This window comes from Rhinolophus hipposideros, assembly GCF_964194185.1.
Source record: "Rhinolophus hipposideros genome assembly, chromosome: 1".
NCBI classification, from domain to species: Eukaryota; Metazoa; Chordata; class Mammalia; order Chiroptera; family Rhinolophidae; genus Rhinolophus; species Rhinolophus hipposideros.
In genome coordinates this window covers 110,865,605-110,892,674 of record NC_138047.1, presented here as the reverse complement: position 1 = coordinate 110,892,674, position 27,070 = coordinate 110,865,605, and the positions used below count along the sequence as shown (strand labels likewise).

At 54.6% G+C, this 27,070-nt stretch overlaps 2 protein-coding genes across 14 annotated transcripts in view; one reads left to right on the top strand and one right to left on the bottom strand.

Annotated features, from left to right (window-relative positions):
* Positions 1–25,689, bottom strand: part of GAK (cyclin G associated kinase) — a 53,705-nt gene extending 28,016 nt beyond the window's left edge. The window contains exons 1-11 of one of the 6 annotated variants that reach the window (XM_081041840.1): positions 25,445–25,689; positions 13,905–13,966; positions 13,221–13,280; positions 12,304–12,418; positions 9,954–10,096; positions 6,296–6,421; positions 5,180–5,269; positions 4,391–4,526; positions 4,038–4,150; positions 2,521–2,599; positions 625–748 (exon numbers count right to left, since the gene is read on the bottom strand). In XM_081041840.1, the coding sequence (XP_080897966.1) occupies positions 625–748; positions 2,521–2,599; positions 4,038–4,150; positions 4,391–4,526; positions 5,180–5,269; positions 6,296–6,421; positions 9,954–10,096; positions 12,304–12,418; positions 13,221–13,280; positions 13,905–13,966; positions 25,445–25,589 (1,193 nt within the window). In that variant the 5' untranslated portion in view covers positions 25,590–25,689. Of the gene's footprint in view, positions 1–624; positions 749–2,520; positions 2,600–4,037; positions 4,151–4,390; positions 4,527–5,179; positions 5,270–6,234; positions 6,422–9,953; positions 10,097–12,303; positions 12,419–13,220; positions 13,281–13,904; positions 13,967–14,698; positions 14,718–18,250; positions 18,270–24,444; positions 24,465–25,444 lie in introns of those variants that run through there. The other 5 variants (XM_081041844.1, XM_081041843.1, XM_081041841.1 and 2 more) reach the window with 5 other exon arrangements.
* Positions 25,690–25,770: 81 nt separating this feature from the next.
* The window catches only part of TMEM175 (transmembrane protein 175), a 15,026-nt gene continuing 13,726 nt past the window's right edge, over positions 25,771–27,070 (top strand). For all 8 annotated transcript variants that reach the window (XM_081045323.1, XM_081045320.1, XM_081045318.1 and 5 more), the window contains exon 1: positions 25,771–25,893. The gene's annotated coding sequence lies outside the window, so the exon portion shown is untranslated. The remainder of the gene's footprint in view (positions 25,894–27,070) is intronic.

Genomic DNA, 27,070 nt, shown 5'->3' with positions numbered 1-27,070 from the left:
TGTTCTGACCCCTGGACTGAGCAGATGTGACACGTCAAAGACAATCGGGCTCAGCTCCCATGCACGATTCCTGAAACAGCCAGAACAGGGAGCAATGGCCACATGCTGATGCGGCCACCTCTGCAATGGCCGGCGCTGCTGGAGAGCTGGGCCCGCCCACAGGGCTCCCTGGCAAGGACGTGGGCCGTGGGCAAGCCTGCAGTGTGCAGACACATACACGCCCAACAGTTTGCTCAAACACGGTTTCATGCACCCAGCCACATCTGAGTGAGCTCACATTTGTTAGCGAGATGCCCTATGCCCCACGACTGCCCCGTTCTCTCCACCTCACAGAAAGGAAGCAGCGCAAACATGAGGGGGGTCACCACAGCGAGTGGGACGCTGAGGTGGGGATCACGGTCTCCACGAACAGGCCCCTTTGGCGAAGGTGACACTAGCCCACAGCAATGCCAGTGTGGCTCTGCTCTGCACCCGGTCCGTCCACAGCGGGGGTGGAAATGGGGCTTGCCACCGGCAGGGTCCTGTCAGGTTTGGAGGGGGGGCAACGCCCAAGACTGGGAAATGTTCACGCCAGAGAAATGGCATGCTGTCGCCTGAGACCTGTGCCGCGCGCGCCCGCCTCACCTGGCGACGGACTGGATAACCTTCGAGGAGGTGTCCTTGATGTTTGTGAGCAGGCGCCCAGTGCCCCCACGCAGGATGTCCAGCAGCCCGCCGTAGGGCTGGTCGTACTCGGCAACCACCAAGCCTGCAAGCAGAGATGGGCCTCGGGTCACAGCTGGGGCCAGAGCCCGATCCCCAGAACCTGTGATGAGCCACACCTCCTAGCAACTCCGACCGTCTGCGCGCCACATGCAAGCACAGGCATGAAACCAGCACCTACAACGTGCAAACCCAGGTGGCTTGCAAGGGCAGAGCTGGGCTCGATAATGCGAGCCAGGCCCCAGTGACGTAAGCTGGGCCCTGATGACACGTGCTGAGCCTATGGGTGCTGGTGGCCGACCATCCCTGTCTCCGGGATGTTCAACCAACACACTCTCAGCATTCCTGCACGCCAGGGGACCCCACCACCACACACATGCGTGCTGAGAGGCCCGTCAAAAGTAAGACAGCCTCTATCCCTGTGGCAAGGGGACACAGGAACACAGGGCACAGGAGTGGGGCCAGGCAGATGGCCCCAGCTGGGCACAGAAAGGTTGCATGGCAGGACCTCGGGTGTGGGTATGGTCCAGCTAGCTGCCCACGTGCAGGTGTGGGGCCCCGGAAAGGAGCCCAGCCCCCTGGCCACAGCTCCAGGGGTCCAGCTGGATGTGAACAGAGATGGCAGAGAAAGGGAGGTCCCAAAGCCAGGGCCCTGGGATGTAGCACTGGTGAAGTCACGGTGACAAGAGGCAGGTGTGATCCACACACTGCGTCTGTGCCCAGGGACGGCCTGCAGTCTCTGCCACAGCCTCTGTGACCAACGTAGCAACACCGGACACAGGATGACTGGGTCACAGGCGGGACCAGGGACCAGCCTCTCTCGGGCTGCCAGGCAACCACTGAAATGCAGCCATGTCCTACGTGCTTGTGCAGTAGGAGCAGCCCAGCCCCAGCAGACACGCGTGTGGTGTGGTCTTTCCTCAGCACTCTGAGAACCCACCCCCAGGGCAGTGCAGGCGGCCCCACATGCTGGGCACCCAGGGAGGCACCCAGGGCCAGAGGCGGCCAGCTGCTGGGAAACAGGAGGAAGAAGACCCGGGGGATAGACCCATACCCTAGAGAGAGAGGTGGCCAATGGATGGGGATGTGGCAGAGAAGTGCATCCTGGCATGACATTCCAGAACGTGCCTGGGCGTGGGCACAAAGCCCAGGCTGAGGGCTGCTGCAAGACACAGCACGTTGTGCCAACACCGGGCACCCTGACCCACATGGGATGAGGGGTGTGGTCAGTCACCAAACAAAGCCCGACCGTGAGGGCTGCAGGGCCACCTCTCCCACCAGGGCCGTGTCCTTCCTGCTTGGAGGGGCCCCAGCTTGTGCACCTGCAGACGCAGGCCCCTGCAGCCCTGCTTCCTGGCTTAACACTCTACTTCCCCACACTCCCTGCCAGCGCCCCGGCCCTCACGGTCACTGGACCCACCCTGCAAGGAGCCCTCGTCAGGCTGGACCAAGGTCAGGCACATCAGCCAGGCCTCTGGCCACGCAGGCAAATGACAGTGTGTGGCCACAACAGCCCTGTAACCTGGCGCCAGGGCTCGGCTCCCAGCGTCAGAGGAGCCTCAGAGAACGAGTGCCAGCCCGACAGCAGAGGTATAGGACTGCGCTCGCACCTCTTCCCTCATTACTGGTCCTGAACAGTGGCCCGGAGTGACACCACGGCCGAGCTCAGGGATTGCTGAGGGTTCCTGGGGCCCCAGAATGAGCAGCTCTCTCGCTGCAGGGCCAAAATCAAATGGCCCAGGACAGCAGCATCCAGGTGCCCAACACACGGCAGGTACATCAGCCCCAGGACACAGGGCGGGTGTGGCAGACACTCACCTGCACGGCAGCCGCTGCTCGTGGGGCCCCCGGGCGGGGGTGAGGCAGCATTCCCATAACCTCCATTCTGTTCCAGAAGCTGTGAGGGTGCAAAGGGCAAGGACTCAGTTCCACAGTTCAGGGCCAGTACATACCACTCCACGCCACGAGACAGCCAGCTCGCAGTGACGGAGGGCTCCTCTCACCGTCTGAGTTATCGCCACATCCGAGGGAAGAGCTTCTCCTGCCTGTAAACAGTCCCCCTGCACTGAAGGGCCGTCACACCAGCCACAAGCTCGGCTCACAAGGTCTGTCAATCCAGCGAGCATCTCCATGCGCAGAAGGCAGCTGCAGACCCCGCGTGCCCGGCTGTGCACTGAGAGACCAGCACTGCCAGCGCCCTGGGCACAGCTCCGCCCTGGCACACGGGCCGCGGCCCGCCCAGCCCCGCTCAAGCACCGGCCGCAGCCTGCTGAGTCCCTGCACACCGTACCCACCGTCAGCCCTGTAAGTTACTCGGAGGTGTGCTTCAGCCCCATGGGATTTGAAAAGGTACTTTGGGTGTTGAGCTCACATCCTGTCACATGAAGTTCGGAAGGCGGGAGAGTCCGTGTGTGTCTGTGACCCGGCAGGCGGCTGGGGCTCTGCACGCTAAGGCAGCTTACAGCTACCAGGCCGAGCTGGCCTCTTCTCACATCCTTAGTACCATCGATTTGTTCTCGTTGCTGACAGTAACGAAACATCTTCCGCTGTGACCACTGTGACACCCACACGTCACACAGTCCCTTTGAGGCCATGATGTCAAGGACGCGTAGGTGGCAATGTCCCCTAAATCCCACTGAGCGGAGCGCCCCATCCTAACGTGGCTGTTCCTGAGTTTCAGGTTCGGTCCCTGTGTTCACCCTCTGGGGCCACGTCTGCCCCCTGTGGGGACAGCGGCTTCACTGCCCAGGACACAAGACCCCCAATCAGGGGTCTAATGCTTGCAGCACGGTCCCGGGTTCGAGAAGCGCTAAGACCAGAAGGTTGAGGAGCCCACTGCTCAGCGGCCTGCGTCTGTCCAGCGGCACTACTGCCACCCCGTGGAGAGCTCCCAGAGGCACACACGCAGTGATGGTAACATGTCACGGAAGATGTCCCTACACCAGCTGACACCAGCTAGCCCTGCCGTGGCAGCTGCCGCACACATGCTCTCCCACTGCCGCCTCCTCACACTGGAGGCCGCCAACACGCCAGTTGTTTCCTGGGGACAAGGACAGGCGCCCAGCGCTGTCCAGTGCAGAATCACCTGCTTCGCTGGCGGGAACCCCACACCCAGTTTGTTCCCCGACTCCCAGGACCCAGAGCACATGCTTCTCGTCCGCTGACCCCGGCCCCAGGGGCACTGGGGTCAGGCACCCCAGGCGGGTGGGCAGGCAGGCGGCATGGGGGGGGGGGCTCCTCCTGGCACAGTAGGCACGAGCTCCCCAAGAGCTGCGTCAGTCTTACTGCAGGCAGGGCCTCGGCCGTACACTTGGAGTGACACCTGGGAGACCTACCTCGGTGACAGGCGACTTGGGGTTCACGTTCCTGGCAGCCGCAATCTCCTGCAGCTGGTTCACCAGCTCCGTGATGGACAGCCGCTCCTCCGGGTTCACCTGCAGCATGGCACCTACAGTGGAGGCAGCACGTGCTCAGTGGCCCAGCAGCCCAGCGTCCCGCCCTGGCAGAGGTGACGCACCCACAAGGCCCCTCGTTTTACTTCCATGACTGATTTTAAAAGCAAGCGAGGGAATGATGACAATAAAATGGAGTACATTTATCAAAATCAGCCATTCACAGCACCATGTAGTCACAGGGGTGGGCACCCCAGGAGATGCCCACGCGGACGGCCACCAAGCGCAGCACTTACGGATGAGGCCGTGGAACACGCAGTACCGAGTGTCGTCAGGTGGGATGGAGAACTTCCCGTTCACTATCCGCAGCTTTGCTCCATCCTCAAAAGGGTGCTGCCGGAAGCACAGCAGGTACAAGATGCAGCCCAGGGCCTGTGGGAGCACGGGGGTGAGGGCCGGCCCATCCCAGACCCTCGAGGGGACCGGCCAGGCTCAGTCTCTGCTTGCCCGTGACTGAGCCACACCTGGTCTGATTCACACCCATGAGCACAGAGTCCGGACTATGAGCCTCGAGGTGCGGGGCTCAGGGAGGTCTAGGGTCATTGTACCATTGTTCCTGCTCTTAGGGAGGCCAGGGAGGGGGCAGGTCACCAAAGGAGCCCAGCAAGGCATAACGCCCAGCCCACCGATGCCGGACTGTACTCTAGCCAGCCCCAGACAGCACAGAGCTCCAGCCGTGTGCATGCCCAGGGTCTGGCCATGTGACCCGTGGCTTCGTGAATGCACAGACCCTCTGAAGGGGCTCTGGCCCGGACAGCAGGCATTCCTGTGTCAGCGGAGCAGCAGGACGTCCGGAGGGACCCGTGCTGCCTCCACTCCACACTGACACCCACCCAGGTTCTACTCATCCATCTCCTCTAACCAGTCACAGCAACTCTTAGAAAAATGAAGCCACAAGAAACAGAAATGGAGGCCAAAAGGAATGTGGCTTCCTGAGCTGTGGGCAGGCCTGATCTGTGGCCGAGGGCCTGTCGCCCACCCAGCGCAGGCACACCCTGGAGCCACACACAAGTAGTGGGCCTCACCCAGATGTCCTGCTTCTCGCTGATTGGGAAGTTCGAGTACAAGTCCACGATTTCCGGTGTCCTATACATGGGTGTTGTGTTCCTGGTGATCTGAAAACACACACATTTCAGAGGAAAGTTACCTGCATGCACTGTTTTTATTGTGTATTGATGCCCAAGCTTTCCCAAACACACTGTGTCCGCTCACTTTCATCCCACTGCGTTCCAGAAAAGCCTCAGGCTGCTTGCCCCTCATGGCCCCTTCGGCCACCTGTGTCCACCTGTCTCTCTTGGTGTCCAGCGCCTGATAAAGCAGCCATGCCAACACACTCACTACAGACACCTCAGCTGTATGTTCACCTGACAGGAGTACATCCAGGGCAGCCCACAGGCCAGCTGCATGAGGTGGGCCACTTGCATGTATGGAGGGAAGCGCTCTTCTAAAAGAGTCTTCAGGAATGGGAGAGGCAGAGAAAGCTGAGAGGCGCGTATGCAGGGCGGGGCGTGTGACAGATGAGTGCTGGCAGGCACAGCATGACGAGAGCTGCCTGCCGCCAGCGCATAGCAAGTGCACAAATGCCAAGCTCAGGGCCTAGATTCCCCATGGAAATGGTCAACAATGCAACCGAAACATGCACTTGAAGACCTGCTATAGGAAGAGGTCAGCCACAGGCTGGGCGACACACATGACACCCAGCGCCGACAACGGGCCTGTGTCCAGACGCACAGACTCCTGCAACCAACCCCTCAGAGATAAACGAGAACATGCTCAAAAGTGGGCGTGGGCCGAGAGCAGGCCCTTCCCAAAACTGCCCTCCCGCTCAGCTTAAGCAGGCGGACCCAGGACCCTGGGAGGGAGACGAGGTCGGCAACAGCATGCAGCCCGGATGTGGGGAGAAGGGGTGTCCACAGGAAGCCCTCAAGCTGCAGGTTCTTGGCCCCGCACCACTGTGCAGTGACCTTCTGCTGAACACGTCACATCCCGTAGCCCAATGGATGGATGGCACGGACCCTCCACCCAGCATCAAACTTGTAGGGTGGTGCCCGGAGGACACAGGTCCCACGCGGGGACGCACCTGCAGGCTGCCCCGGCGGTGCCGTGTGCAATGCTGCAGGCGGGGCCAGGCCAGGGCTCACCTCTTCCTCTACCAGCGCTCGCTTCTGGGCGCTCCAGCTGTAGTCGGGGAAGTGCGATACGGTCGTGGCACTGCCAAAGTCACACAGCTTAATGGTCCCCTGGTTACTCAGCAACAAGTTTTCAACCTGCAAAATTTCAGAAGATGGCCCTCATGAACTTAGGGAGCAGACACAGCTTGGCCCCGGGGAGGGGCTCACAGAGCGGCTGGCAAGGGAAAATGCAGGTCTTTTCTGATCAAAATCAGTACATGTACTTTTAAAAAGGGTATGTCAGAAAAACAGAAGGAAGTTAAAACCAACCATAAACCAAAGATAACTCCAATTAATAACATGGGGTATACAATAAAAGCCTTCAGAGAAATCGAAACACAAAACAAAAAAATGAACATAGTGTTTAAAAATCATCAAATATATCAAGAAGCTAGCAAGAAATCTAACAAAAGAGACACAAAGACATCGTATGCAGAAAGCTAAATAATTGAGATACATTTTTAAAACCCCAATAAGCAGGGAAGTAGACCACACTGGAGAGCAGGTTAGCAGTGGGCAGGAGCCAAGTCCCGCTACCCGCATGTGCAGGCCCAGCGCCTGAGGATGGCCCTGCGTATTGAGGTGGCTCGGAGAAGTCTAAGGGCCAGTAGTGGACCTGTCACGACAGGTGTGCGGGCAGCCCACACCTGCTCCGACGGCCTGTGGCTAACACAGAGCTGGAACGTTTGAAGTCTGACCCTTCAGGGAGAAAGTCTGTGGACCCCTGCTCTGGGGAGAGTCAAGGCAATCCCAATCAAATTCCCAAAAGTTTTTTGGATGGAACCTGACAAACTGATCCCAAGATTCATCTGGAGACACAAAGAGCCAAGAAGAGTCAGGCGACCCTGGAGAGGCAGACGTGAGCTTGCTGTGCAGCTCTAGGTAGGGGACTGGGGACCATCACCCGGCCCAGGGCCCATGGGCGTCCCAGGGAGCCGCGTGCAGGGCGAGGACAGCCGTCCAGCCAAGGTGCTGGAGAGCAGGATAGCAGCAGGGAATGGGAGGCCCTGCCTGAATGCAGAGCAGAGCACAGACCTTCAGGACAGACACTGGGAGAGAAGAGAAGGGCCCCGAGAGACCCAGAGCACAGGTGACTCATGGGAAAGGAGCGCCCTCTGCAGACACTGGCCACCGAGAGTGCAAGCAGGCCTTGCAGGGACCCAACACGGGGCCTTGGGGAGGAGCCACGGAATAACTCAGCAGAAAAGCAGGCCAGCACCCACAGGCACCCCCCGAATAGGAAGTGCAAACTCTAATAAGATTCACTCATAACAGGAAAACGTCACTAAAACCACACGATCTGCTGCCCACACCCAGGGCTGGCACAGGGACCAGCACGTGCTGCTGGTGGGCACGTCCACAGAGAGGCGCCAACACCTTCTGCCGTGCTAGGGACATGGACGTCCGGAGGCTCAGAGCAGCACTGCTCACCACCAAAGGGGAAGCAGGGACCCCATGGCTCCCACGCTGCTGACTGTGCACACAAGACGGGCGGGCCTTAAAACCACAGCGCAGGGGCAGACGCGTTGCTCAGTGGGTTAGAGAGTGAGCTCTGGGCAACGGGCTGCCAGTTCGATTCCCACGTGGGGGAGCAAGCTGCGCCCTCCACAACCAGAATGAAGTCAACGAGCTGCCGCTCAGCTCCCGGATGGTTCAGTTGGTTGGAGCGCAGGCTCAACCACAAGGTTGCCGGTTCGACTCCAGCAAGGGATGGTGGGCTGTACCCCTGCAACTAACAACAGTAACTGGACTTGGAGCTGAGCTGCGCCCTCCACAACTAAGATTGAAAGGACAACAACTTGACTTGGAAAAAAGTCCTGGAAGTATACACTGTTCCCCAATAAAGTCCTGTTCCCCTTCCCCAATAAAATCTTAAAAAAACAAAACAAGAAACCACAGCACTGAGCAAAACGCCCAGCACAAAAAACGCATCCTGGAGCCACGAATAGGGCCCAAAACACCTGTGGGGACACCTGAGGGAGGCGGCTGCCTCGGTCCCTGGAGCACAGGAGGCAGGGGGAGAAGGGAGGAAAACCCAGACCAAGCTCACAAATATGGGCTCTGTAATATCATTCTCCCTATTTCCCTTTCCTTGAGGACAGGACACTGCAAGTGCACGCGCGCGCGCACACACGCGCACACACACACACACACACACACGCACACATACGCACGCGTGCGCGCGCGCACACACACGTAAGTCAGAACAGTGCTGACGGTGCAACAACCCAGCAGCCTCCGCTGACTGAGGAGTCGCATTCAGAAGGCAGAGGGGGGCCTCCACTCACATCACCACTGAGGTCCAGGTGCTCCCCAAGCACCCCTCCCAGCTCTGCAGGCGCGGTGTCCCGGGCAGGAGTCCCGGGTGGGGCCCTGACCCCACAGGTATCTGCAATGGGGAGCCTGCCAACTGGTCACCTTAAATCAGTGTCTTGGGTTCAGGGGACAAAAGAGAAAGGCCAGGCTCGTCAGAGGTTCAAGTTAATAACAAGGCCACCCCACGACAGGGTGCCAGTGCCAATCCCACCAGGCGCCCAAGGAGGGCAAGTCCCACAGCAGCGAGATTTAGGAGACCACCCTTGGGGAAAGCAAGGACCGGCCGTGAGGCACTTCTGCAGTGTCTCAATCCTGCTGAGCCGTGATGGTGTTTGTTTTGTAAGAAACAGCCTTGTTTTCTCAGAGCTGTGTGCACAAGCCCCTGTGAGGGCAGCGGCGTGGAGTCTGCTTGCCCGTTTCAGCAGAAACCACATGCCCCGGCAAATAGGACGAGAAGCTGCTCCGGCCTGAGACATGGGCAGAGTTGGTGCACAAGCTCCATTGGACCTGGACCATTTCCCAAGTCTTGGGTTTTTCAAAGACACAATAGGGGGAAGAAAAACTAGGCCATACACCAGGGGAACATATTTGCAGCACACATAACGCAAAGAAAACTCCTGTAGAGACATACAAGGCACTCTGATTAATCAAAAACAATACAACAGACAAAAAAAAAAGAAAAAAGCAAAAAAAAAACCTCACTGAAAAAGATGCTAATGACTATAAACAGCAAAAAGCATTTCACTTCATTAATAACCCGGAAAAAGCGAAATCACTGCACGTAAGGTGCCCCGCAGCCAGTAGGCTGGAAGAGAAGTGCAGCTCTGGCCTGGAAGCCCGTGTGGCGGGGCTCCGGCGGCACTCTGCCCCTCAAGCCGAGACCAGGGTGCAGCACAGCCCAGAAGCGCATCTGGCTATAGCACTGCAGCCGCAGGACAGCAAACGCTACAGTGAAGGACAGGCACGGCCACACAGGCAGGGGCGTCACCCCAGGGATGGGGAGTGGACACACAGTGGCCAGAACGTCCTGAGGAAGAGGCACTTTCCTCTGTCCAATGACATGGAAGAAGGGAACTGCAGCCCAGAAATATTGGGGGGCTAAGGGGAGCAGGAGGGAGCCCCAGGACCAGGCAGCGGGGAGCATGGTGTCTGCATCAGCAGTCGGGTGACACGCAGAGAGTCCTCTCCCTATTTCCAGCAAGAAGCTTCTGGAAAAGCCACTCAAGTTACGAAGCTCCCACACTGGTCTGACATCCACTGGCAAAGCCACTGGATCCTCGCCAGTCACAGGCAGCTGGGGGTGGGGGGGTACCTTGAGGTCTCTATGGATGATGGGCGGCTTCTGTCTGTGCATATGTTGGACCGCTCTGCATGTCTGGTAAAAAATCTTCAGGACAGTGTCACACGACAGCGGCCCTCTGGATTCGCTTTTCCTTAAAAACTCCACCAGCTGCCCTAAGAGACAATTAAACTCGCATCACCAGAGCCCCCAGCGCTGACCCTGACCCGTGGGTGCAGGGGAAGGGACCGAGGCTGCTCGGGAAGGAACAGTCACCGCTGATGTGGCCCCCACACACAGACTTCCAACCACATGGTGTCAGTGACACGGCAGCTACAAGAGACCACAAACACGCCCATCTTTGCAACTGGCTCTTGCAAAACAGTCGCTCATTTCCTGCCAGCATACGACCTCAGTGAACACGCACTGCACACTTCCGCACAGGCAGCACGCAGGACGAGTGTGTGCTGACCAAGACCAAGCTCCCCACATCGCCCCGGGACGCCCAGGCCTCCTGTGACTGGCCCCAGCCGAGGCCCTTCCATGACCACACTCTCTGCTGAGGACCCAAGTTCATGTCTCCAGCACCCGCCACGCCCTCAGCCCCCGAGACCAACCGCTGTCCCCTCTCCCAGCCACACCTGCCTCACAGGCTTTGCCCCGACCCTCAAGAGGGCCTGAGTGACAAAGTGACCGTCAGACTGGCTGTGGGAGGGCCGATGAGCTGGTGGTGCACAGAGAGGGACTCACAACGTCCGTGTTCGTTGGCCTCTGGTGCAGAGAATGGTTATTTCCACAAATAACCATTCCGTAGGTGGCAGGGGGGCCGGAAAGGGCACTGCGGAGGGCAAGATGGGGGTGAGGCATGTGGGCCACCAGGAAGGGGTGAGAGGCCCCTGAGGGTGGGCCAGGGGCCTTCCAGGAGTCCCCCCAAGGCCCTCCTTCAGCAGAGCCGGCACACACGCCCTCCCCCTTCCCAAAAACTCCACCACACTCCCCTCCCCATCGATGCTGGGAGCCCCTGCGCTATCCTGAGCAGCTCAGGCATGTAGCCCCCAGCCTCACACGCCACCCCCAGGCTGGCGGTCCCGGGCAGTGTTCCTCGGTGTTGCCTGTCACAGGGCGGCGCCGCCCATGCGGGCGAGGGCTGTGAGCTGTCAACGCCAGGCCCTACTCCTGACACTTCCATCAGTGCACAGCCTCACTTGTGAAATGGATCACACAGGTCTAGCTGAACCCACAGCCTTCTGAAACCCAAAACTAAAGAGACACAAAAGCGTCTGAGCCTCAGGCACAACAAGCAGGCCCCACTCGCGGCCAACGGCAGAGGCATCACCATCACCAGCAGGACGTACGGGAAGCCACGGGGGCCTCACCCTGCCGCCCCAGGTGTGCAGAGCAGGGCCTCCGAGTGCCACACGCCCTGACCCAACAAGCCCCCTGCTAATCCTGTCCACAGGGACGCCAGGCTCAGTGTCGGATACGTAGCACTTGGTCAACACAGCACATGTGCTGCAAGGGAAGGACCTGGAGGTTCCGACCTACGGACACCGAGCCTCTGAGAGCGAGCAGGGCATGTGGACAAGCCACGCAGCGAGTCTTCCAGAAAGGAGGAGCACGTCTAGGGAACAATGCTGGGCACCCCACGAGCACGGTCTTTATAAGAAGAGGCAATGGCAAGAGAGAGCACCGTACATGGATGACCGCAGCCCCAGCACGAGCTGTGGAGCTGGCACCTGCGTGGCTGCTCTGTGAGGGGACGCGGCACCAGGAGTGGCATAGGTGGCTCCCATAGCGCCCGCCAAGCACTTTGCAGCTCATGTCCACCTTCTGCCCTCACAGAGGTGAGGACCCCGCTCCCCAGCTGCCCGCACCTCCTGGCTCAGCATCACAGCCATCTGCCCACAGCGCTCACCTCCCTGCCAGCTATTCAGTGACAGCCCCTCCCAAGGAGGCGCCTGGGCTCTGGCTGACGAAGAAGCCCACTGTGACAATATGGTGGCCCCTGTGCAGGCCTTATGAGTCCTGCCTCCACTCCTTTCCCCTGCAACAGCTACGCCAGTACCCGTCACCCACTGAGACCGTGAGCCCAGCACTGCGGTGCCACCACAGACACACACAAGACCAAGCCCTGCCTGCCTCTTCCACCTCCTGGCCACCACCGCGGCCCTTCGTGTGGACCTCTCCGCCCTGGAAACTCTGTGGGAGCTAGTGCCCACACCCCCTCACGCCCCTCAACCCCCCACCCTCCAGAGCACAGTGAGCGCCTCGCCCTGCTTTGGTCACGTGCCCTCAGGGGCCCAGGCAGCTGCTGCGTTGGTCCCCCACAACAGTGCTTTCGGGGCTGCCGGCAGTGTTAGGGGCTGTCCCAATGGGACGTTACCTTTGCAGAGTTCTGTCAGCAGCAGGAACTCGGCCTGCCCAGTGTCCGACTCCTCTTTCCCTATTGAAGCTGCAGAACAAAACTGGACAATGTTGGGGTGGCCAGACAGCTTTTTCTGCAGGTGTCTCGTTAAAGGGCAATGCACAAGTCTGCACATTTAAAACAGATGCATGCAAGACACTAAGACATGAATGTCCTAACAGGGTGTGAAAGGACCTTACAGTCTTAGCACGTCAGAGCAGAATGGTCAGAGAGAGAACAGGGGTAACCAGAGAGGCAGGGGGAGGCTGAGGGAAGAGGGTGTGCAGAAGTGGGGGATGGGGCCAGGCCCATGCTGGTCACACCTGACCACAGGCCAGGCAGCGCAGTAGAGCGGCCGTGGGGAGTGGAGGAGTGAGGTGAGCACCCAAAGGTGGAGGTGGCCAGCGGGCTCACGGGGACAGAGCTTCGAGAGAAGCGAACACAGATTCTGGCCGCAAAGGGCAGACCCCAGCTCAGGGAGAACACGTGCCAGAGTGAAGAGCAAGCAAGAAGCACTCCACAGTCCACCATCCGAGCAAGCAGACCTAGCCCGAGTGCTCTGGGCAGGGCCAAAGGGACAGCTGGGTGGCTGGCCAGGAGAAGTGACAGAGGCAGTGAAAGGCCCTGGTGATGGCTGGGTCACAGCGCTCAGCTGCGGCAGCCAATCCCCTGGGCACGGAGACCTCGGGGCAGGGCCCACATGTCCACTCCCACAGCCATGGAGTCTTACTGCAATTCTGGGAGTGAAGAACGAGGAAAAACCCCCTTTTTACTAGAAGCAGCACACAGATAAATCCAGGGAAAGCAAAAGGCCAATTCTAGTAGAAAGAAGCTCACAGAGTGGCTGGCGGCCACAGCCTGAGGCTGGCCTACCGCTCTGTCCAGGAAAAGGATACCATGAAACAAACTTCCTGAATGATGGCTCTGCTCTTCTCCTCTTCACTGGACAGCAGTCTCTGCATCAGGAAAGAGCACACACATGGTCAGCACTTCTCAAGGACACAAGAAAAACTAAAAATAGGAGTCTTTCTTCAAATAGGCTAGAGTAAAATAAGACAGTGAAAGAAAAAAAGAAGACACAGAAAGGAGGGCCACGTCTTGGTCCCAAGTCAAACTGGGTACCTTACAGTTCAGCCACATGCCAGCTGGGCCCACCCCAGTCCACGGCCAAGGCTGGGCATTGCACCACCCCCAAACAAGCCCAAAGCTCTGAGGCCAGCACCCCAGGTAGCCCAGACGCCCCCTCCCACTGTCCCCCCATGTGACCCCCTATTAATGGGTACTCTGTGGACACGTACTTTACACGAGTGGCTTTTAAACTCCTTCCCTGACTGTGCAGTTTCGGCACCGTGAGGTCACTTTCTCCCCAGGCAGCGCCCCTAGTCCTCACCCCAAAGTCAGACACCACAGCTTTAAAGTTCCCTAAAACTCTGATGGCTTCTCGCCATCAGAAGAGACAAGAGGACACACAGACTGGAAAAAAGGAACCAACAAAGTAACACGGATAAATCCCTCAGAACACTGTCACTTTGAGGTGTCCTTTCAAACCAACCTGATAAAACCTGGGCATCCTGCCTTACCTTTAGCGCATACTCTCGGCCACTTCCCAGGTCTTGAGCTTCATACACAAATGCAAACCCTCCTGAAAATTAGGAAATCACACGTCAGTTCAGTGCTATGATTTTACTCAACATCAAGCTTTTAAAATATCTTTACCAAGGAAAATACAAACTGGACTTGTGGACAGCAATTTGTATTCTGCAAAAATAATGGCTCCGATTTATGTAATGCCAGTTTTTAGTTATCCTGACTCAGAGGCAGGAACAGAGATCAATAAACGGAAAAGTGGAGAAAATCAGCAAAGCCAAAGCCAGTTTTGAAAACAAATCAATGAAACTGATAAATTCTAGCCAGAGACTGACAAGACAAGACTGACAAGGCGAATTACCAGCACCTGACGGCCTCGCCCCAATGTGGGAGAGAGAAGAGGGCACTGTAAATGCAGAGTAGCATCACACATGGACGTGGACCAAAGAATGCTTAACAAATCCTTAATGCTAAATAAATTAAAATGTTAGCACATCAAACCCAACAATAGATAAAAAATGATGACATATCATGACTAAGCAGAGTTGGTTTAACAGTTGAAAATCAATGTAATTCTGTTGTTTTTAGGTTTAGTTTGTGTAGCTTTTTCTAGCTTCCTACAGAGAAAATTACATCATAAAATTAAAAACTGCCAGCACATGAGGAAGAGGAGGAAACGTGCTCGACCTAACAAATGACACATGAAAGCTCAAGGGCAGCACCGTGCTGGGGGAGGGGGGAGGACCTGGGCCCAAGACCAAAAACAAGGCAGGACACGTGTTCTCACCACTGCTATTCAGTGTTGTACTGGACTCCCAGCCAGGCAGCCAGGCAAGAAAAAGAAAGAAAGGCACCCAGATTGGAAAGGAAGAAGCAAAAACATTTTTCCTTGCAGACAACATTGAGTGCGTATGTGACAATTTTGTGAACCCCAAAAGCCACGATACAAATGAGGTTTTGGAAGGCTGTGGGGTATCAGAGCAGCATACGAAAGCCAGCTGTATTTCCACACACCCTGGGTTAAGCAGAGAGCCTTCAGAAACAGGAACAACTATATGACCCATAAATGCAAAAATGAGAAATGGGTTTCATCAAAGTGAAACATTTCTGTTTCTGAAACATGCTGTGGAGGCTGAAAAGGCAGCCACCAGCAGGACTTCGCAAGTCACATTCCGGGTAAGGGACTTCTGTCCAGAAAATACAAACAAAACCCACAATTCAGCAACAAGAATGTTAAAATATCTGAAAAGACACTTCAAAGACATGCAAGTGGCTACAGCATGTGAAAACACCTTCTCCAGCAGCACCCACACGGACATGCAATTGGAAGGTCTACATTAAGCCTGAGCCCCGCGGGTGCCGGAGGACGGGGAGCATGGGTGCTTGCCCACTGCTGAGGGGACGTAAAACACCGTGACTGCTGTGAAAACCAAGCTGGCAACTTCTGTGGTCAGGCTGCCAAGTATCTCCCCAGGAAGAACGAAGGCACACCTGCATACAAAGTCTGGTATACGGACGATCATACTGCTTCACCTGTAACCACCCAAACGGGGAACGACCCACGTGTCCATCAACGTGAACGCACAAACCCAGTGCCCCAAGTGGGACACGACTCAGCAGTAAACAGAACACAGGCTCCTGCTGACCTGCAGACACGGAGGGCTCCACACTCCAGAAAAAGTCATGCTGAGGGAAAAGAGCCAGGAGAAAGAAGGCAAACTTATGATTTTATTTACAGAAAACTCTAGAAAGTGCAACTAATCTGCAGTAACAGGTCAGTGGTTGCCTGGGGGTGGAGCATGAGAAGGAAAGGTTGTCCCGGGGAAGGGGGAATTGCGGAGGTGATGGGTATGCCCACTATTTCAATTACAGGCATAGTCACGAAGGTGTGTGTACACGGCGTGTAAAGTGTTTTGACACATATGTGTGCAGTTTGTGGGTCATTTGTACTGCAACGCAGCTGTGAAAAAAATTAAACTATGTAAAAACAACAGATGAAAAGAAATACATGAAAACCCATGAGACAGACATAGCCAATGGCTGGTTTCACTGGTGGGTTCTAGCAAGCATTAAGAAAGCAGAACATGCAGCAAAAAGAATAAAATACCTAGGAATAAACTTAACCAAGGATGTGAAGGACCTAGATGCTGAAAACTGTAAGACATTTTTGAAAGAAATTGAAGAAGACACAAAGAAATGGAAAGACATTCCGTGCTCATGGATTGGAAGAATCAACATAGTTAAAATGGCCATATTACCCAAAGCCATATACAGATTTAATGCAATCCCCATCAAAATCCCAATGGCATTTGTTGAAGAAATAGAACAAAAAATCATCAGATTTGTTTGGAACCACAAAAGACCCCGAATAGCCAAAACAATACTAAAAAAAAAAAAGAACAATACTGGAGGTATCACACTCCCTGATTTTTGCTTGTACTACAGGGCTACAATAATCAAAACCGCATGGTGTTGGCGGAAAAACAGACACTCAGACCGATGGAACAGAATTGAGAACCCAGAAATAAAACCACATAAATATGGACAGATAATTTTTGACAAAGAAGCTAAAAGCATACAATGGAGGAAAGACAGCCTCTTCAATAAATGGTGCTGGCAGAATTGGATAGCCATGTGCAAAAGAATGAAACTGGACTGTTATCTGTCACCATGTACCAAAATTAATTCAAAATGGATCAAAGACTTAAGCATAAGACCTGACACAATAAACTGCATAGAAGAAAACATAGGTACTAAACTTATGGACCTTGGGTTCAAAGAGCATTTTATGAATTTGACTCCAAAGGCAATGGAAGTAAAAGCTAAAATAAACTAAAGGGATTATATGAAACTGAAATGCTTCTGCACAGCAAAAGAAACTATTGACAAAATAATGAGGCAACCAACTGAATGGGAGAAGATTTTCGCAAACAGTGCCTCTGATAAGGGTCTAATATCCAAAATATACAAGGAACTCATGAAACTCAACAACAAAAAAACAAAACAACCCAATTGAAAAATGGACAGAGGACCTGAAGAGACATTTCTCCAAAGAGGATATACAAATGGCAAATAGACATATGAAAAAATGCTCAACATCGCTAATCATCAGAGAAATGCAAATGAAAACCACAATGAGATATCACCTCACCCCAGTCAGAATGGCTTTCATCAACAAGACAAATAGTAACAAGTGTTGGAGAGGCTGTGGAGAAAAAGGAACCCTCATACACTGTTGGTGGGAATGCAGACTGGTGCAGCCGCTATGGAAGGCAGTGTGGAGGTTCCTCAAGAAATTACGAATAGCATTACCATATGACCCAGCAATCGCTCTCTTGGGTATCTACCCAAAAAATCTGAAAACATTTATCCATAAACGTTTATCCATAAATCCACGTGTGCTCCAATGTTCATTGCAGCTTTGTTTACGGTGGCCAAGACATGGAAACAACCAAAATGTCCTTCAATAGATGAATGAATAAAGAAGTTGTGGTATAGATACACAATGGAATACTATTCGGCGTTAAGGAAAGATGATATAGGAGCATTTGTGACAACATGGATGGATCTTGAGAATATAATGCTAAGTGAAATAAGTCAGACAGAAAAAACAGAGAACCCTATGATTTCACTGATATGTGGTATATAAACCAAAAACAACAAAGTAACAAGACAAACAAATGAGAAAGAAAAACTCATAGACACAGACAATAGTTTAGTGGTTACCAAAGGGTAAGGGGGTTAGGTGGTGGGTGATGAGGGTAACGGGGATCAAATATATGGTGATGGAAGGAGAACTGACTCTGGGTGGTGAACACACAATGTGATATATAGATGATGGAATACGGAATTGTACACCTGAAATCTATGTAAATTTACTAACAATTGTCACCCCAATAAATTTAATTAAAAAAAAAAAGAAAGCAGAACAATTTGTACGAAATCTCTACAACAGAAGAGGAGAAAGTAGTTCCTAGACCATTTTTTGAAGCTGAGGGAAGACAATAAAAACACAATTACAGGTCAAATCACTCATTACCACAGACATAAAAACCCTCAGTAAACACCAGCAAAGCAATTCTGATAGAACCGAGTAAGGACAACACACCACAGCCACGTGAGACCTGCCCAAAAAGGCACGGCTGGTGCAGCACCACCGCCCAGCGCTGCCGAGCACAGCAGTGAGCAGAACCGGGGAAGTCGGCCAGCTCACCAGACAGAGAAAGCCTGTCAACATGCAAAGCCCACTCATGACTTCTTAAAATAGTAAAAAGCTCAGCAAACTGGGGATCAAGAGAAACGTCTTCCATCTGAAACGTGGCAACTACAGAAACCCTACAATTGACATGAGCTTTCCTTCTGAGATTGACGACACGGCGAGGATGTCTGCTCTCAGCACCACAGTATGTCCAACGGGCTACTAGAGATCCCAGTCAGTGCACGAAAACTGCAAAAAGAGACAAAGAACGAAGAGCTAAACTGTTCCTACTTGCAGATGACATGACTGTGAAGTCAGACAACCCCAAGGGCACTACCGAAAATTCTAGACCGGAACTGTAACCTCAGCAGCGCTCTGCGGTCCCCGGCCTGCCCTGCGGCTGAGCCGAAGCCACGGGCGCTCGGCTTCCCATTACCACCCATGGCCTTTCTACTTGCCACACCCAATGGCACCCTCACCCTGGACACAAGCGGATGCCCTCGCGCCCACGGCTCAGGCTGTGCGCTCCTGCCCCACTCTGAAGGGCCCTCCCTGAGTCACCACCCATCCCAGCCACTCCCTGTCCCCAATTTTGTTGCTCCCTCCTAACGCTTTCTGATACGTGATTCTGTATCACACATTCGTTTTGGGTACCTGTTTACTGTCCCTCCCACCAGACTGTAAACTCAGCGAGGCAGAAATTTCATCCCTGTCACTGACATTTGTGCTACCAGCACTTAGAACAGTCCTGACGTGCACTGGGCAGTCGGATGTGGACTGGACAAATGAACAGGTCACAGCAGCAGAATCCCAAGGGAAAGCAGACCTGAGAGCATTCTACCGCTCGTACTGCATCTGACGGCCCGAGAGCAGGCTCTGTACCGGCTGCGGACAGGGGTGCAGGCAGGCAGGCAAAGGGGGAAGGGAGAGCAGGCTTGCATGCCCAAATTCACACTGGCGGCTGCCTCTGGAGAAGGAAACGCAGCAGGACAGAGGTCACGCAACTTCCAACACTATCTGTGAGGTCCCGTTAATGAACGCTTGAGCTAATGCTCATTAGTTCTGGGGGGAGGGTGTGGCACAGACGTGGGTTCTGTTACTCGACCCGCTTGTCTGCGCTGTTGAAATTTCCTAATGAGACAAGAGAGTGCCCATTTCAGGATTGCCTTCCAGCTGCAGAAATGAAGACGTGTGGGCAGGGACGGCTTCAAAATCAGTGAAGCAAAACAGAGAAATCCCAGGAAGAGAGCCACACAGATATGCCAGGTGGTCCCATGGAGGAAGGATGGCGTTTGCAGTAAATGGTGCTAGAGCGACTGGATATCCTTCAGCAATGGATAAAAGGGCTTTTGATCTAAATATTACACCTTACAACAAGGACTCAGTGTACAAATGTAAAGCCAGGAAACTCAAAAAAGCACAGGGGAAAATCTGCCTGCTCTGCATTGAGGCAGAGTTCCTAGACTCGGCAGCAAAGCAGTCACACAAGCAAGTGCGTTAAAAACTTTGCAAAAGCCCGTTGAGAGGGTGGAAAGACAAGCTACTGACTGAGACAGTCATATCTACAATAGATGAAGAACCCTTACACTCAGCAACAATAAAAATACAATTAGAAAATAGGCAAAAGACACAGACACTTCACCAATGAGGATAGGCGGGCGGAAGAAGCACATGGCTTTCAGCCTTAGAGAAACACCAAGCAACACTGCAGGGACGCACCAAGACACACCTGAGAACAAGCACGTAAACACATGGTACAAATGCTGACCAGGCCACTCAGACACTGGGTCAAGCTCTGTCCCCCAGACGTCACGTGTGGAAGTCCCAACCCCCACGTGAGTGTGTGTGGAGCCAGGGTGCCAAGGGAGGTGGCCAGAGTTAGAGGGAGCCACAGAAGCGGCCCTGCTCCCAGAGGCGGGCATCCTAGAGAGGCAGCAGCCCCAGCAGCTTGCTCCACTCACCTGCAAAGATGGTGCCAAACAAACTATGGACATACCCGCCTGGATGGATCTCAGAGCAGGGCGGGGTGGGAGGCGAGGGGTGAAGAGAGCCAACTCCACACGCACGTGGGGCATTCTTCAAAGGACAAAATTAGAGCAATGGGGAGATTAGTGGTTTCAGGGCACAGTGTGCCTAGGAAAGGACATGAGGGACCCGTGTGGGGATGGGAACTTCCGTGTCTTGAATGTATCAATGTCGAGATCCTGGAGATGACCTCACTCTAGCTTTCAAGATGTCCCCATGGGGAGAAGTGGGCAAAGTGTCCTGGGATCTCTGCGTCACTCCCAACCACTGCATGTAAGTCTGCAGTTATCTCAAAATTAAGTTTAAGTGAAAATAACAACACAAGCGAGTAAGACGAATCAGGGAAAGACAGGCCATGCACGCTAAGATACCATAGTGTGCAGTCACTTCCCTGGGTATGTTCTGGAACAGGAACCAGGCACAGACACCTGACTGCCCAGGCTGAGCACGAGCTATGGGGCAGCCCAGTGGGGGCAGCAGTGACCCACACGTGGCCGGCTCTCTTCCTCAAGCACATGTGTGTGTCATATAAAAACAGGACTTGTGTTCAGGAGAAGAAACCCCCCACAACTCCCGTCAGTAAGAAATTGGACAAAGACTGGAACGGACACTTTACACACAAAAGACACATGACTGTCTAATAAGCAGGTGAAAAATGTCCAATGTGGTTTCATCAGGCAAATGAAAATCCAACTACAAGTAGACATGACTGCATGTGCACACGAACAGACACAACGAAAATGACAGACGGCCGTGCATGCTGGCGAGAGTGCGAAGAAGGGTCTCTCCTTGCTGGGGTGCAGGCTGCACCGGCATGGGGGAAAGGGACTCTGTGCTGCTGGGGTACAGGCTGCACTACTGTGGGGGAAGGGGTTCTGTACTGCTGGGGTGCTGGCTGCACCAGCGTTTGAGGGAAGGCGCTTGGCAACTGAGGTATTTTACCCGAGAGAAAGGCAAACATAAGGCCACCAAAAACGTAAGAAAGTATTCTTGGCAGCCTTATTTATAATAGCTGCATGCAAATACCCAAATGTCGATTAGCAGCCGAGTGGACGGACAAACTGTGGCAATGGACAGAGTGCACATGAGAATCACGGTGCCAGCCCTGTGAGCACGGCATGCCGGGAATGTTCTGGAAGCGGGGATCGGGGGGCATGAGAGTCTTTCTGGGGTGACTCCTGGTTCTCCATCTCGACAGGTGTTTGGCTACACAAGTGCACGCACCTGTCAAAGCACTTAAATTCTGCATGTTTTACTGTACATCAGTACCTCAATTTAAATTGTTTTTAAGTTAAACAAAACCAGGCACAGGACACGAGTGCGTAAGTCTAGGAGGGAGGGCAGAAGGCCGACAAGCACTGACAGCTGCTCCCATGCATGAGCCAGAGACAACTGGGCAACACCCAACGCCACTCTTCAAGGGACTTGTGTGGGGACGAGAGTCTGGCAGGGCAGCCACAAAGGGTCCCAGACATGGGGTGGCACAGGGCATCGAGCACCAGGACAGTGAGCACTGGGGCACACACCCCATTCAGTGACCTCAGGGGGTGGTCAATCAGCAGAGTCCACATTCTACACACACGTGGTCACTGCCTGTCTTACAGGGACAGGCCCCCATGCAGACAGCAGAAGCCCACAGAGAGAAGCAGGCCAGGGCACGCCACAGCAACCTCCTCAGGGGAATGTCCCCCCATGGTGTCCCACTCCAGGTACCTGCACGCCGCCAACGTGGAGCAGCGGAAAGGCTGTGTTCAGCTCCCACCCACCCCAGTGATGCCCCGTACACAGCAGCCCAGGAGTCCACCGCTACCTGCATGTACTTGAGACGCTGCACCCTCCAGGACAAGCTCAACAGACAGACGGCCGTCACACAGACTCAGAACTTGTGCTTTGTCAGACGCCAAGGAGCCCGGGCCTCCAGCCCATATTCTACCACCCACCACCCGGTGGCTCTGGCAAGCCCAGACCTCAGCCACCGTCGGGATCACAGTCCACATGAAGCACCAGGCTCTGCCTGCCAAACAGCCGGAGCCCCATAAATGTGGGGGTGGTGTCCACGGTCACTGCTTCATGTGGGCGTTACTTACAGCGGACGAGAGGCAGATGGTAAAGCCACCAACCTACAAGCGAGGAGACTAAGAGGGAGCAATTCATCAGGTGCAAGACGTGGGCCACACGCCAGGTCCCCGACCCCTGCTGCAAAGACCCTGGTCACTGGAGAATGACGACTTCCGCTCAGCACCCATGGGGGGCTTCTGTTTTGTAGAACTTAAGACACACGCTCCAATGACAGGACAACGCAGTGCTGAGGGACCTTTGGAATGGGGCAGACAGTGGGGAGAGCAACCCCTGCTCAGGCCTCTGGGTCCAGGGATAGGTGCAACGAAAAAAGGCCGACAAAACCAGGATGTGAGGAGAAGACACCCAGCACAAGACAGCTTACTACGTGGAAAGGGGACGCACTATAATGTCAGCGTGCCGTGACCACGGAACCAACTTCTATGGTCCACCTAAAAAACACTGCACTGTGGATACCTGTGGAGGGTGTCCTGGCCCAACAAAGATCCTCTCCTTCTGTCGGGCCAACTACGGGGTTTCCAAAATGTGCGGCCAGGAGTCCTATCAGTCCTGAGAACACCAGTCCATATGGAGCAGTCCTGCACCCTCTACCCATCACAACACTCTATGCTATGAAGGGAAGAGCCCTCCAAAAGCAGTGGCGGCGAGGGGGACATTGGGGTGGGGCTAGGCTGCAAACAGATGGCCCTGAGTTGGTGTGAGGTGTACCCTCACAGTACCCCAGAGAGAACACACAACCTTGAGCAAGTACCACATTACGTTCATCAAAGGCCACTGATACCATGCATGGCACACAAGTGTCCCAGCAAACAGGTACTGACTGACTGAAATACCATGCAACCTCTAAGTAAACACACGTGACCAGTTCCAGTCGGATTCCATGACATTTGTGTGGTCGTGTCTTTTTTTCGTGAAGAGCTGCCCACATACCACCTTATCCACCTTGCTGCCAGTGAGTCGGAGAGGAAGCAGCCCAAGCGGGCCTTGCTGTGCTTGGTGGGCACTTGATTTGGCAGCGGTGACCACCTCAGGCACCCATTCTGGCAGTAGGACATGGGATTGAGCGGACCCACAGCAGGAGGAGCCAGGAACTACCCCAGAACCCATTTGGACCAAGTGTCTCTGATACTGTGGGTCCACCCAGGAGTTTCCTTCTTTTTTTTTTTTAAATGAGAACTTAGAGAACACGTTCTGAAAAGATTAGAAAGCTATCTCACTCCACATACATCTCTGCCCACAACACATTTCATGCTATAGGTGCAAATTCCAAAAAGCTATGAAAACCCATATTCTTTTTCCTAAATCGTTTGACAGCAAAACCTGATTTATTGTAAATTTATCGGGGTAAGACCTGACATGAACTGATGTGGGGCCATTTAAAGACGTAATTAGCCCACAGTGAGGATAGTTACGCATTTACTCATACATATTAATACATGTATGTATTTGATTACAGAATACTTCCCAACCTGGTGGGAGTACCCCAACACTTACAGAACACACGTTACCTTTCAAAACCTGAAGAATTCTGAAATGCTCAACATCAGTACCCAAGCTTTAGGCTTGGGACCTTCCCCGTATTTATACATGACAGCTTGTATTTCACAGCCTATGTGCCGAGGTTGCTGTTTTATGTGCAAGACTTCCTACAGGTTTCTTACCGTTTCAGTTCAGAAAACAAAGACACTTCACAAGCTTTCGAGGCTTCAAGCCACCTATTAATTTTAAAAGGAGGAAATCTACAGTTCATAACTGTTTTTTTACCTCCTGACTTGCCTGGTTAGCAAAGGGAATAGGCTCTTTTGTACAACCAGAGGTGGTCATTATTCCTTGCTCTTCTTCCTGGGCACCTAGAAATGGGCACAAGTCCCTCTTTACGTGACCCACCTCCCATCTGCAATTACCCCTCCTAAGCCCTAGCCCTGCTCCTGGCACTGGCAGGGGTGCATTCTCGCCCCTCCCACTTCAGCTTGGCCCTTGGGAACCCTCCCCACTCTCTGCCCCTCCCTGAGGGTCCCCCTGCACGGTGCTGTCCTCTGTCTTTGGAGTATGTATCTTATTTTAAGTTCTATAAGGCAGGGACCACCTACTGTGCACTGTGAATTTCTTAAAGAACCAAAATTATTGCCTGGTATTTTCAGAATAAATGAATTGGTCTAGAGGAACTCTCGCCGTTCCAACAGGTGTGAGAGAACAGCACACTTCAGCATGTTAGAGAGAGGTACTGGTACCTGTGAAAGGAGAAGAGCCTGGGGTTTTTCTCACCGAATCACACCCAAAATGTTTCTTTCTGACCACAGTGGAGAAAAAGCGTGTGATGATTCTCGGGACAGAACATCCCCTCCAGCCTTTAGGACTGATGACAGCAGAACGGTCAGCGGGTTTGCCGCTTCAAGCTGAGCCCAAAGGGCAGCAGGGGTGGCCATGGTGACAGGCTGAAGCTACAGCCCTGAGAGCTTCCACAGACAGCTTTGGTCTTTCACGTGGTACCACTGCCTCACCCCGTGTTCATGTGAGGGAAAGAGTTGTTTCAGCACCAGTCCCAACGCCAGCTGTGCCAACTGTGCATGGCCAGTGAGCACCACGACCAGTGAAATCTGACATGTCCCTGTGTAGGCCAACGAACAAACCGTAAGGAGACTCCAGGGGAAAGGGGACTGCGCCAACACTAGTGCCAGATTCTCTGTGAGTAAGGGAGAGGGCATTCGGGAAGCTGGAACTCCGTGTGGGGAAAAGCTGACCAACTGCAAACTACCCGGAAATTCCCCCATTACTGACCAGTGAGACTGAGGCAAGGGGAACACTCGGTGCTAAAGGAGGACGCAGGGCTATGGGACACGCACTGCCTGTTTGTGCCAACACCCAGGAGAACAGGACGGCGACCACCGAAACCCAGGTGCGCAATGACCCACACTCGGCTGAGCAGCGCCAGCCCCTTGTGCAGAGGTGCAGCCCTGGCCCAGCGCCCCACAAAGCCCTCGGCGTGCGAGGAAGGGCCACGTCACATGCTCCCCTGCGGACTCCAGCCCCGGGTCCCCTCCGTCTGCGGCCATTGTGGCTCTTCGTCCACCCGGCTCTCCCCCTGCCCGGTGTCTGCTTCCCACGGCCATGGCCCCCCAGCAGCCGCACAACTGCTGCCACGACTGCCTTGCCCCGCCTGACCCGCGCCCCCGCCTGACCCGCGCCCCCGCCTGACCCGCGCCGACCCTGGGCGACCCGCCCGGGCCTCACCTTCGGCCAGAACCCGCCGCACCCGGAGCCGCAGCTCGCCCAGCTCCACCGTCTGCCCCACGAAGTCGGTGTGGTCGCGGCCGGCAGCGCCGCCCAGGGACCCCGGGCCCGCCAGGAAGTCGAGCGCCGACTGCAGCAGCGACATGGCGGCGGCCCGCAGCGGGCGCCGAGCGGGGACTCGGGGGCTGAGGCGTCGGGGTCCGCTCGGCAACCGCCAGCCCCAGGCGCACCAGCTTCCGCCCCGACGCGGTGACGCAAACCCGGAAGGACGCCGGCGCCTCGCTTCCGCCGCCCGGGCGGCCGCGCGTGCGCAGAGCCCGGGTCGCGCCCGCCGCACGGAGAACTTCCGGCCGCCGAGCGACGCGCTCCCGGCTCCCGGCTCCCGGCTCCCGGCTCCCGGCTGATCCGAGCGCCGACGCGCCGAAGAGTCCGCGGCGACCTCCGCCCAGGTAGTGCGGCTCCTGCCCCGGCTCCTACCGACCCGCGATGGTCGTGTCTGCGGAGGCGGGCTGTCAGGGTGTCCCGTGTAAATAAGCGCCGCGGTTGCCCGGGCGGAGCCTGCCCGGTGCGCGGCGGGTGGCGGGCGCGACGAGCGCGCGGTGTCACAGCCCTCGACAAAGGTCTGCTTTTGCCCACAGCGACCGAAACTCCCTGAGACATTTAGTAAGAGCGGTAGCACCGTGAACGTGCCTGGCTGGTGAGGGGCCCACATAGGTGTTAATTTTAAAGAATTGGTTGTCACTAAAAGACGGAGAGACTTAAACTTGAAAAACCCAGTTTTCCAGCTAGCGTCTGTAGACAAAGTTGGACCCAGAATCCCGGTGTCACCAATCCCCGAGGCTGTCCCCTCAAGTAACCCACTCACTCGCCTGACCTGCTTGGCTCTTTTTTGTTACCTCGCGGCTCCATGCAGGCGTTTGACGCTGCATCCGTAGCCTATTTATTTGCAAACTGAAAAATGAATTCAAAAGCCTCCATCACCATCTTAATCTTCGAGAATTCCAAGCTATTAAAAATCTCTTTCCAGACAGATAGCTACATGTGTTACCATCTTTATAATAACAGGACTTAGGTTATACAGGACTTTATTGCTTACGACAGCCTTCTATGTAGTGGTTCATTTTAATGACCTTTGAGTATCTAGGAGAAAACACAGTCTGATTAATACCCCACCCCTTTTACTGATGAGAAAACAACAATGTTACTTGGCCAAGGTCAACTGGTGATACGCTAGAATTCCACACAAGTCATATGGCTTTTCCAACTACTGCATGTGTCCGGTAAATGGAGTACAAGGAAGGGGAGCTCAGGCTGGAGTACGGGCTGGAGACATATCAATGTCCTCAGCATGTAGGTGGCACTTGACTCTAACAGCCAAAGAGCACCAATGAGAACAGCGTGGTTAGAGAAAAGGCTTAGAGACTTCGGATGGTACACCAGCATGTAGAAAAGGAGCAGGGAGGAAACCAAGGGAGCATTGTGTCATGGAGCCAAGGAAAGAGGATGTTTCCAGGGACAGAAACGCAAAGTGTCTACTTAATACTCCAATGGAAAAGGAATGAGATGAGCCTTGGATGGAGCAACAATGAGATTGTTGGTGATCTAGCCAAGAACAGTTTCATTGCA